This window comes from Trifolium pratense, linkage group LG4 (genome assembly GCF_020283565.1).
Source record: "Trifolium pratense cultivar HEN17-A07 linkage group LG4, ARS_RC_1.1, whole genome shotgun sequence".
Classification (NCBI taxonomy): domain Eukaryota; kingdom Viridiplantae; phylum Streptophyta; class Magnoliopsida; order Fabales; family Fabaceae; genus Trifolium; species Trifolium pratense.
In genome coordinates this window covers 12,157,446-12,169,495 of record NC_060062.1, presented here as the reverse complement: position 1 = coordinate 12,169,495, position 12,050 = coordinate 12,157,446, and the positions used below count along the sequence as shown (strand labels likewise).

Below are 12,050 nucleotides of genomic sequence, written 5' to 3'. Positions count from 1 at the left end.
TAATGCACAAAATACTGTCATGAACTAACATAGTTGTGTAGAGAAAATGAACTTTAGAATAATCAATTCTTTAGTGTCAGAATCACAGTGAAAAGAAATACATATAACATAATACATAAGTAACAAATTTTTTTTTGCCTAGTTTTGGTGTTTTAATACAAAAACCCAAGCACTTAGCTTTTTTATTCCCGAACTCTCTGATTATCAATTATTATACTTTCGATATGAGCCACCATGCGCCAGTACTTTCCTGTCTCGGGTTTAAGGCTTGGAGTCAACATTGGGCATCCATATATATTGAGACAAACTAAGGTGGAAGGAAGGCCCTGCTCAGGCAAGTGCTGCAACACATCACAATAATAAATTTCAAGTTTAAGAAGAGCTTTCAGTTGTTGAAACCCCTTGTCGTCCAACTTTGTAAGACTCTTTAAGTCAGTGATGCATAGAGACGTGATGGTTTTGGGAAGCAGCTTCTCCTCTGGAAATGACTTCATGCCTATGCATCCACCTCTAATCTTAAAAGCAGTGAGAGACTTGAGATTTTCCAATCCCCAATCCTTTTGTGATGTAAGTTTGTCACAATTGTCAATAGAGAGGAAAGTTAAGCTTGAAGGCAAACCCGCATTCGAAATATGCGGACATCTAACTACATATAATGTAAGGAGAGATGCGAGAGATTTAACAAAATCAGGGAATTTGTAAAGATTCTGGCAATCGTAAAGGATGATGGAATTTAGGTTTGGTGTGTGGAATTCTTCATCTGGGAAAGAATTGAATCCTAGACAATCTATGATTTGTAAAGACTTTAATGCAAGATCACCCGTATATATCCCTGTAACATTTAAAGATAAAAAATTGGGACAATGCCTTATAGAAAGATCTTTGAGTTTCGGGAAAAAATCTAAAGACAATGTAGTGAGGGAATCACAAGAGTTCCCAATGGACAAAGTGTGAATAGAGGAAAGCCTCTTCCTTGATTCTAAGGATGGGAGCAATTCAAAATTTCTACAGTTGCGTATGTTAAGTGTAGTCAAGGAAGTAGGGTAAGGGATGGATATTAGAGAAGAACAGTCGATCAATTCCAACTCTTTAAGAAAGGTTAATCCATCAAACAAATCATTTGGAAGGACATCCAATGATTCACATCCCTTAATTCTTAGGCTTAGCAAGTTGCGCGGCAAAGACAGCAATTGTGATGCATTAGAAACCTTTAATGTTTCAAAGAATACTTCATCATCGGAATTTTGGATGGTCGGAGTTTCTTCCCTTATGTGAGTTGTTTTCGTGTCAGGTGCATTAGTAAGAACAGTAACATCTGTATTGACTGTAATGTCAACCTTAACCAATGAAGATTCTTGGTATGTTTCTTGTTTGATGCTAGGAATATCAACTTCAACTTGATGGCTGAGCAAACCAATGCTATGTTCTTGTTGTTTTGGCAACCTGTTTCTTGAGGATGTTATTCCCATCTTTATATTCCAAGATGAAATTAACTTGCACACTAACATCAACATTGCAAGGTCAAAGTTAACAATTAGAAAATATAATGACCTTTTATTATATAACAAAATCATATAAGAATTGTGTTACCTACCTCCAAGAGCACATTGGCCCATCTCTTTCTCTTTGTCGTCGTAAGATAATACTCCTTTCGATCCGATCTTTTTTATAAGAAACAAAAATATAAATCATTAACATCAAGAAAACACATTGTAAATAGTTATTTTCTTTTAATACTACTATAAATTTAAATTTATTCCACAAATACTCTTATTTAATGCTCTTAATTTCCTTAACTTACTTTTAATATTATATGATATATCTCATGATAAACAAGGGCTTATGAAGCACGGACACAAACATGGACATCAGGCACAAACGAACACCGATACGACGTTGACACCGATAATAGTATGAGAAAATAACATAATTAAGTGTCACTGTCGTGTGACTCTGACACGGCATAGCTAATCTGAGGAGTTTCGTGTTTCATTGATAAAGGCACAAATAAAATTAAACATCTAATACATTTACAAATGACCACAAATATTTTCACTTTTATTTCTTATAAAAAGGATTGGAGAGGGAGTACAATTCTATCAAAAAAACATGTCTAAATACAATTTTTACATTTTCCTATTTCGTACATGAGAATATATGTTTCACATTATTACATTTAAATATTAAGCCTAAAAGATTACTGCAAAACTCACCTTCTACACATACACATAGAACAGAACAATCCGAATCCATCTTCGAGATCCCAATCCACGCGCCACCATCATGGTGAACGTTCCAAAGAACAATCCGAGAGTCAGAGTCCTCTGTGTTTGTTTGAGAGAAAAGTGGAGAAATCAAGATTTCTGCTATTAGATGCAGAGAAAACGTCGAAGGGACTACGAGGATCCCAATCCCAACTCCTAATATAAGATCCACAACGTCTCACACTCTCACTTATTCATATATAATTACCTATAAATAGTTATATTATTTTAATTTAATTAATTACTTCTGCTAATTTGATTGGGATTTAACGTAATATTTTAAAAAAAAAATTAAAACAAAGGTATACTCCGCACGCAATTGCAGAAATTAATTTCATCGAGGTAACTGAGATTTATTTAAGGGGTTGACCTCCCCAACGAGTGCGTATTTTATATTTTTAATATATGAAGACCCGATACGTGACACGATACTGATACGATACGACACCGATACGGCGATACGTGAAAATTTTCAAAATTTCCGATACGATACGGTAGCGATACGTTATTTAAAAATTAAATTTAAAATTAAATATATAAATGCACAATATATAAACATAACTAAAATCGATAAATGATAAAAAAATTAACATTTAAATTACTTAAATTGAACAAACAAGTGACAATTACATATTTAAGTTTAGTACTACCAAAAATAGACAGTGTTTTTTACGCAAAAAAAAAACATAGTTGGTAACATCATACTCTAACATTCAATACTTATAGCGGAAACACGATTTGTATCAGTTTTCTCTCCTACATTTTCATCATCAAAGAACATTAATTGCCGGATACTTTTCCGATACGCGTATCGGAGAAGTATCCGACACGTATTGGTTATATTTTATTTAAAAAAATAATATTAATTTTCGATACTTCTCAAATATGTGTATTGGAAAGTATCGGACGAGTATCGGTATCCAAAATTGAAGCACTTTTGTTGGAGAACGCTACATAATTGTCATTCAACAAGGTTCAACCTTCACCGCTTAGGAGTACCACATGTTAGATAACTTGATTGTTTATTGTGTAGCAACGAGGTTGAAGATGAAGTGCACTTATTTTTAGATTGGAAGGAAACTAATTTATGGCATAAAGTGGAGCATCATCAAAGACAAAAGTGGTAGGTAGCTTCTCAAATATCATTTTGTCCGTTCTCACAAGCTTGGATGATGTCTCTTGTGCTCGTTTTGTTGTTGTGTTATGGAACATATATATGGCCTGCACGAAATGAGTACATTTGGGAGCAAATACATGTTGTTCCGACTACCATTTGTAGACTTACAATGGATATGATCAGAGACTACAAATTCGTGTTGTAACTCGATAGTATGACTAGTGGCGAAACCAGGAAAATAGTTTGAGTTGGCCACCAAAAATAAAAAAAAAAATATAAATTAAATACGAAAATTATATTGCATACAGAAATATTAGTTGTAAAAAGCACAAAAAAATACAGGCAGAGATATTATATATATAAATTATTACATGATTTCCATATATAGTAGGCTTTGTGGGAAATACAAAATAAAATTATGGACGGAACATGCAAGCTGTTTTAAGTTCCTCTGCAGGCTTGTCATCACCTGCAAATCCAGCATCCACCCATGCAGAGTAGCCTCCTCCCATGTTAACAATATGTTTAAATCCCTGCGTAATTACATTTTTGCATGCCATAGATTAATTTTAGACAAAAGTGTTGCAGAAAAGATTAAGACTTTTTTTAATAACATAAACAATTTATAAATCAAATAATATTTTTCGATACCTAAACTATTCCCAATGACTATTCATACTACCTAACCTTACTCTTTCTTTAGTGGAATCTAATTAGAATTGTATAATGCTACTTCTTTTCTCCTTCTAGTATGTGATGTTTGTGGGCTTTATTGGGCCTTATAGTTGTTTGTGGGCTTATGTTGGGCCTTATGTTTCTTATAGGTTATTAAGATATAAGACTTCTTCTTTTCGCGTCCCCTGAGTCTTGCACGTGCCTTCTGATCTTCCAATTCTACCCCCTTTGTAACGTAGGATGCGAGTGTGTAAATAAAAAAAAATAATAGATCGCATCCTAGAATGCGAACCTTATAAAATAGGGGAACTAAATAAAGTAAGTGGTAACAATAATTAATCAAGATTGAGAATTTGAAATTGGTTAGACTTACAAAATTATTGAGATCAACCCAAGCTCGACTTGATCTTCCTCCAGAATTGCAAGCCTGAATTTTTAATCAATTTGATATGTATCTTGATGTATATGTGCATATTGTTTTATAATTTACAGAACAAAAAGATTATAAAGTTCTTACGACAATTAAATGATCATCACTCTTAAATACTGCTTCTACTTGGTTAACAAAATCCGGATTTTTCACACGCCCTGTTGGATCATTTGATTGAAATGATTCGTATGAGTAAGAATGTTGAGAAAAATAGGCATAGAGAAAATTAAGAGACCGCAATCAACAACACAAGAATATAACGTGGAAAATCTAAAACCGGAGAAAAGCCACAAAAATGAATAAATTAAAGAAATCACAAACAAACCATAAAAAAACCTTGCTTATAAAGGTATGTTAGGTGTGTTCCTATTTTAAGAGGAGGAGAAAGTGGTCTTTGCTTTTAGGAGGAGAGAATTGTATTTTTTTTGTTTGTTTGGTATTGACTCTGGATTTTAAGCGAAGAGTGTTCGGTAATTCAAAGTTCGACTGCGATGTAAGAAAAGTCTAGTTAAGAATTGTTCCACCAGAAATTGAAGTATACCAACCATTAAATTCACCCTATAATTACCTTCTTCTGTGTTGAACATATAGGGGACATTAATAGCATTCTCAACATGACTTTTATTGAATTCCTCCACTGACCTATTCAAAGGGGTAAAGAGGTAAAAAAAAAAAGGACTTCAATTTCTTCTTTTAAAAGGTTTGTTAGGCTTGTTCATATGAAAATTAAAATTGAATAAGGAAATTGAAGAAACTAAATCCTTTGTTACCTCACATCAAGATAATTGTAACCAGATGAATGTAACAAATTTTTGGCAGCATGGACATCTAAGGTAACAACATTTTGATGACTGCAAATATTAGACACAAGTTAGAGTTTAAATGTAACTTAATTACATCCATAGCATAATTAATATCTAATATGGAATGAAATATATTTTGAACTCTTACTCCTTTGTGGTATCCATTCTTTTCTTTGTAATTAGTTTGCTAGTGTTTACCTTCTTAAATATGTGTTTTTTCTTTTATAAGTTGTTGATTAAAAATAAAAGTCAACTCTTATCGTGCAAGACAAGTACTATATGTAATATGAGGAAATGGCCTTATACATATATTTTCGATTTGTTTATCTTGTTGAATAGATGATATTATAAATTCACTAATAATGCTCTAGCATGTGATCTCTCTTAGTGGAAGGAAAATATTAGTTGACTATATTTTTATATTTTGGATTACGTCACGTAAATGTTAAACTTACACGTATCAATCATATTAAAAAATGTAATATTTCATTAATCACTATTAACATTTTTTTTTTCTGGTACATTCACAATTAACAAATTTACTAATGCGTAAACCGATTTGGATCCTCAGCAGCGGCAACCTCTGCTGCGGTGCCTGCTGCTGGATCCTGGCCCTTCATTTCATCCACCTGTTAATACATATTAATATATAAAGCAGGTAATTAAACCTATTAGGAAGCAGGTAATTAAACTAATTATTCCGGGGAAAGTTTTACGCTCACGCCGCAACTTTTCATCCACCTATTAGTCCAATCTGCTCTGTTCCAATCTTCTTTGGCACCGATTTGTTGTACATATGCTATGATAATTGGTTTCACCCCAATAATTAATGGAATCACAGTTAAATCTATGCTTTTTTCCAATCCTCTTTCGCAAAGAATTAAAATTCTCACCGCCAAAGCTCTTCACAATTTTTATTACAAGATTGGAAAAGAAAAAAATGAAATTATGTGTTTTTTATATATCAGTGAGATAAATCCAGCTTTTTATACATAATTGTTTGAAGAGAACATGGCGCTGGATGAAAACTAAGCATTTGGCACCATTAAAGAACACTATACCCTAACTATGTCATAACATGCAATCTTCAATAAGACAGTTGAAACTTGAAATTAATTGGAGAGCAAGATATAAAGTGCACAAGAGTGGTCTTCGTGGTCTTTGCAAATGCTTTCTCTTATCTGTATATCTATCTATGTTATTGCATGAATGAGACAAAAACCAGAGGTTGCTGGTCTGAGTAAGAAGGTTTAATTACCTGCTTTATATATTAATATGTACTAATATAGAACTAACAGGTGGATGAAATGAAGGGCCAGGATCCAGCAGCAGGCACCGCAGCAGAGGTTGCCGCTGCTGAGGATCCAAATCGTGCATAAACCAAGTTAGCAAAGAGACCAATAGATGTGAAGTGGGTCTACAAAATTAAAATGAGGGAAAATGGTGAAGTTGCCTAGTAGTCCCTATATCCCTAGATATAAACACACATTTGACAAAAAATCGTGTTAAAATATAAGGTCATTTTTAAATTACTCTATCTGTTTCTTTTATAGTATGATTTAATATATTTTCTCAAAAAAAAAAAAAAAAATTTATAAGAATTAGATTAATAGTATACACTTTGAAGAGCACTAGAGTAGGAAGTGTATTTGGCTAGCTTCTATTTTAAGAAATTTGTCGGTTATTCACTATAGATTGAGAGGTTAAAATGTGTCACGTCTATTATTAATCGAATTTTTTTGGAAATGATGTTAATATTGGATGTGATCATAAACTTGTTTTAAGGATCTATGAACCTTTGCCCGCCTAGATTAATATTTGCTTTTGTTCAATGAAAAATATCGAAAACATAATTCGGTTTGGTTATTACACCGGAAAAACCTCACCAAGTGTTCCGATTTTATTTTACTTTTTTTACTAATTTTTAATCATTTATTTGTTCTATTCTTTTTAATGGTACAAAATAGATGATGAGATGGTAGGATTAATGGAACAACGAAGGAAACAACCTGGTTGGATTGGAAATGAAAAGTCAATTGTAACGAAATTGCTTGGAAATGTATTTTTGGTAAATGATAATGAAATGAAAAGTCCATGGGTATCACGGATGAGATTAAATTAAGTATTAAGTTGGTATAAAATAAGTTGGTATCTGAATTTTATTGAAACAAAGCCAATCCGTGAATCTTCTAAATTCGTAGGAAGACTATTTTTTTTCTTATAAAAAAGATGACTATGACTACAGTTAGCAACACAAAAAACATTGATACTTAGTCATTACAAAAATCTAATAGATAAAAACTTAAGGTTCAGTTTAGAGTGTTTAGAGCGGTAGTTGATAGTGTTAGTGATTCAAGTTGTGATCATTTGTGGTGATCAGTGGTGGTTTCTGATGGTCGGAATAGTGGTAAGAGTGGTGGCTTGAGTGTTGGTTAAAGTGGTAGTCGATGGTGGTTGGATTGGTGATCAAGTTAGATGAAGTGTTCATTGGCAGTGTTAATTTAGCTTTTAAGTCCTCCCTCACTTTCCTTTGAAAGCTCCGTAATAGATGGTTCAATTACTTGGAGTTGACTAAAATCATGTATTTTAGAGTGACTCACATTTATCGTGAAGAGAACTGTTGTGCAGATAAAATGGCTGCTTTAGGCATCAATGTTGATGGTTTTAATTGGTGGGATAATGTTCCGCCTAGTGTTCAAGGAGATTATATTAGTAATTTAATGAGTATTCCGTCTTTTAGATTTCATTAAATTCATTGCACTCTTTTTCCCTTATCCTTGGTTTTATCCCTTGGGGATTTCCAGGAAAGATTTTTAATGAGACACTGACTGGCAGGTTCCTTGTATTTTTTGTTTCCTTGGGTTTTGGTCTAGTCCCCCCAAGTTTGTCTCTTTTTTCTTTCTTTTTAATAAATTTATTAGGGTGCTGCAAATGATATGTGATGATTATGGAGTGCCAACATAGTTGGGATGTCATAGTTATCATGTGATGCATGTGCACGCTAATGTTTTATAAAAAAAAAAAGTGTTCATTGGCAGTGGTCGAAGTAGTGATCAAAGGTAGTCAAAATGGTGATTGACGGTGGTTGGAGGGATTTGGATTGTGTGAAGTTGACTGCATGCAGTCAGTAGATTTGGATCGTCTGATCAAAATCAGACGGCTCAGATTTTAAGGTCAGATTTTAATTATAAAATTGATTGTAAAATCTGAACCGTCCGATCTCGATCAGACGGTTTAGATGTAGCTGACTGCACTGCAGTCAGTATATTAGTGAATTCACTGAACCCCTATCCGTGGTTGGAGTAGTGGTCATAATGGTAGTTGATGGTGGTAAGGAGATCAAATGTGTATAGAATGATGTTTGTAGGTGGACATAATGGTGATTGGAGTGTGACTGGTGGAGGTCATAGTGTTAGCGCTTAAATAAAACAAAAATTACTGAATCTTTTTTGTTTTTTTAGTATTTGTGAAAATGCTATTTAAAATTAAAGAAAAATTCAATTATAAGGAGTATAAGTGATAGTTAATTCTTACAATTCAAAAAAAAAATTGCTTTAGATGGAATGAAAGCAAACTAAAAGTTATTACACCAATCAGGAAAAGCTAAATTAACGTTACTCCCTAAACGGCCGATAAACCATAACTAAGATATGTAAATAATATGGTTCACTAAAAAAGATGAGTCAGGATCCGTTGACACCAACTAGTTTGACACCAAATGTTACACCTCTCAATAACGTTTTAACCGATATAAATTTTATAAAATCCACCGTTGGATTGAAAGTTTACATCATATAGATCATTTGTGTAAAATTTCAAATAAATCCAAAATCATTTGATATGTTATTGAGATACATCAAAATTAACGGTTTTTGTATTTTTTTAAATGCCGTTAATCTTTATGTGTCTCAATAGCATATCAAATGATTTTGGATTTGTCTGAAATTTTACACAAATGATCTATATGATGTAGACTTTCAATCCAACGGTGGATTTTATAAAATTTATATCGGTTAAAACGTTATTGAGAGGTGTAACATTTGGTGTCAAACTAGTTGGTGTCAACGGATCCTGACTCAAAAAGGATATATTGATACAATCACCTCTGAAAACAATATTATTACGCGTGCGTCAAATACTCCTCATAGTCGCCAACTAAATGATATATCGGAATCGCTTGCTATTAGTACCTTTAGCTATATCTCCAAACCGAGAGAAGTGATCTGGTACTCTCACAAAGTGGATATAGTTAGTGTTTAGCCATACAAAGATACTCTTCCAAACCTGCTTAACAATGCTACATCTGAAAAAAATGTGATACAAATCCTCTTCCTCTTTGAATTAAAAAAAACAACACTTAACATTTTCTGGTAACAACCGTCAACCAAAAAATTCAGAAAAACATTAGTTTATCCAAAAATAATTTGGATTTTAAATTTACATTCAAAACGAAAAATTCCAATTAAAGATACTGAAATATAATTATAATAAAAGAAGCCAAAAGTAAGGAAAAAAAAAATATATCCAAATTATTTTGTCATACAAAAATAATAAAGGTTAGTACATATTAAGTACTCAAATATGTTTTGCTCCAATTATAGTATTTAATAGATACCATTTCTTATTTAAATATGTACTATTATTGAAGATGGTCTTATTAATTTTTATAAAATAAATACTAACCGATCCTTAAGAATAGAAAATATGACTCAAATATTATATAAATAAAATACTACTCAAATAGATTATTTTAAAGATACTTCAATAGTTCAATTTAACTAAAAATTAATTAATTTCACCAGCATTATTTGAGATATGGGTTAAAAGAATTATTCATCTTAAACCAAACCTAGACAAAAGAAATAAGTTTACATTAAAATTAGTATTAATATTATTTTTAAGCCCACAAAAAGTATTAATATTATGTTTAAGCCTCCACTCACCATAAATTTATCCTCTTTTTTTTTTTTCCACTGCTCCTATTTTTCAATTTTCACACACTTTTTCTCTTAATTTTACTCTTAATTGCTGGAAGTATCAATTTTTTACTCTCCCAACCATTTTTTGTCTTTTATTTTTTACTTCCTTTAAATGATGGTTTAGTTACATGTGATAAATTTTATAATATTGATAGTAAAAATATCATCGAACATTTTCCGAATATGAAAACTAATTGTAATTTATATAGGTTTTTATGTATCATGATCCTCGTAGTCCAAGTATCTATATTATTTTCTAACCCCCACCAGCAAAAATTTATGGATATGCCACTGATCATCAACTTAACAATTATTATTAACATTGGTCGATACAACTAAAGCTCGATACAACTAAATCAAATAAGTTACAGTCTACAAATTCTAGTTTAACTAGCATAAATGTCAAAATTATTAAATCAGACATCATGACATGAGTTTGAATTTCAATCCCTCCGCTTTATGTGTGAATTTTCAATAATTTATTATTTTGTCTATGTAACAAACGTTAGCATAGTTAAATTATTAAAAATAAATGATAATCTCACTTACTTTTTTGGCATACTAAAAAAAGATAAAGGCTTAAATGCACTTTTGGTCCCCCTATTTTCAAAAAAATGAAGTTTTGGTCCCCCTATTTTAAAAACCAGTTTTTTAGTCCCCCTATTTTCATTTTTTTGAGTTTTGATCCCCCATTCCATTTTGGGGTTAATTTTGTTGATGTGGCCTTGTAACTAATGATGTGGCAACATTCATGTGGACAAATTTAATATCCATGTCATTATTATATATTTTTAAATTCAATAAAACTTTATTTATAAAATATTTTAATTATTAGAATTATATATTCAACTGAAATAATAATTGTTTTGAAGTCAGAAAAATCTTTGTTGAATCTTTTTGCATCTTTGATGTTTTGAAGATTTTTTGGGAAAAAATATATTTTCTTGGAAGATACTTTGACTTGGATTTGTTTTATTTTAAAACAGATTTGTTACTAATTTTTTGGCATATTATTTTTCTATAAATAGGGAGTGCTTTATTCATAGAAAAATTGAGAGAGAAAGGGAGCAACAATGTAGGGTTTTCAATTAGGATTTGCCGCCGACACAAGGCTAGGGTTTTAGAGAGAAACAAGAGGGGTTGTCTCTTGGTATAACTCTAGGGTTGGCAAAGGGGATTGATTACACCTTGGGAAACACTTATCAAATTGAGTCTCTTGGCCACGGGAAGAGATTCGGGATTTGGGTAGAATTATGATTAATTCTTGTAACCCAATTGGGAATTTCTTTGTAAAGTTACTCGTTTGATATAGTGGAACGGAGGGGCTGCTCTCTCCCCCAGACTAGGTCATTATTGGACCGAACTGGGTAAACAAATATCGTGTTCTTTCTTCTCCTTTATCTTGTTTATCGGTTATTATTATTATTGTTTATTCCACTTAATTATTGGTTGCCGTTCTATTGCTCCACACATCAAGTTCTTTTATTGGTGTGATTTTAAGACGAATTCACAACAATTGGCGCCAACCGTGGGGCAATCGGAACAATTTGAAGTGAGCACCATGGTTTCTAAGTGGGATATCGAGGGACTTTCCGAAAGCAATTTGGAATTGTGGAAAGCGAAGATGGAAGCAATTTTAATGTTCGGGATGATGGGTAAAACATGGAGTGTTGTTATCCGGTGCCTCGAAGATAAAGAGTTAATGGAGATGGCGAAGACGGTCGGCCTGGAGAGGCGGTGGTAATAATACTCGGGTTACTTCTGAAACAACAACTTTATTAT

The 12,050-nt window shown here is 32.3% G+C and overlaps 2 protein-coding genes across 2 annotated transcripts; both read right to left on the bottom strand.

Annotated features, from left to right (window-relative positions):
- On the bottom strand, positions 1-2,456 carry LOC123881738 (putative disease resistance protein At3g14460). Its single transcript, XM_045930470.1, has 3 exons — positions 2,214-2,456; positions 1,595-1,661; positions 1-1,501 (listed from the first exon to the last, which is right to left on the bottom strand). The coding sequence occupies exons 2-3, from the start codon at positions 1,614-1,616 to the stop codon at positions 183-185; spliced, it is 1,341 nt and encodes a 446-aa protein (XP_045786426.1). The 5' UTR covers positions 1,617-1,661; positions 2,214-2,456; the 3' UTR covers positions 1-182.
- A 1,240-nt stretch (positions 2,457-3,696) lies between these two features.
- LOC123920763 (protein HIGH ARSENIC CONTENT 1, mitochondrial) lies at positions 3,697-5,479 on the bottom strand. Its single transcript, XM_045973077.1, has 6 exons — positions 5,438-5,479; positions 5,257-5,337; positions 5,055-5,128; positions 4,574-4,644; positions 4,430-4,483; positions 3,697-3,914 (listed from the first exon to the last, which is right to left on the bottom strand). Exons 1-6 carry the CDS (start codon positions 5,452-5,454, stop codon positions 3,798-3,800), a joined length of 414 nt encoding a protein of 137 aa, XP_045829033.1. The 5' UTR covers positions 5,455-5,479; the 3' UTR covers positions 3,697-3,797.
- Between the last annotated feature and the right edge of the window lie 6,571 nt (positions 5,480-12,050).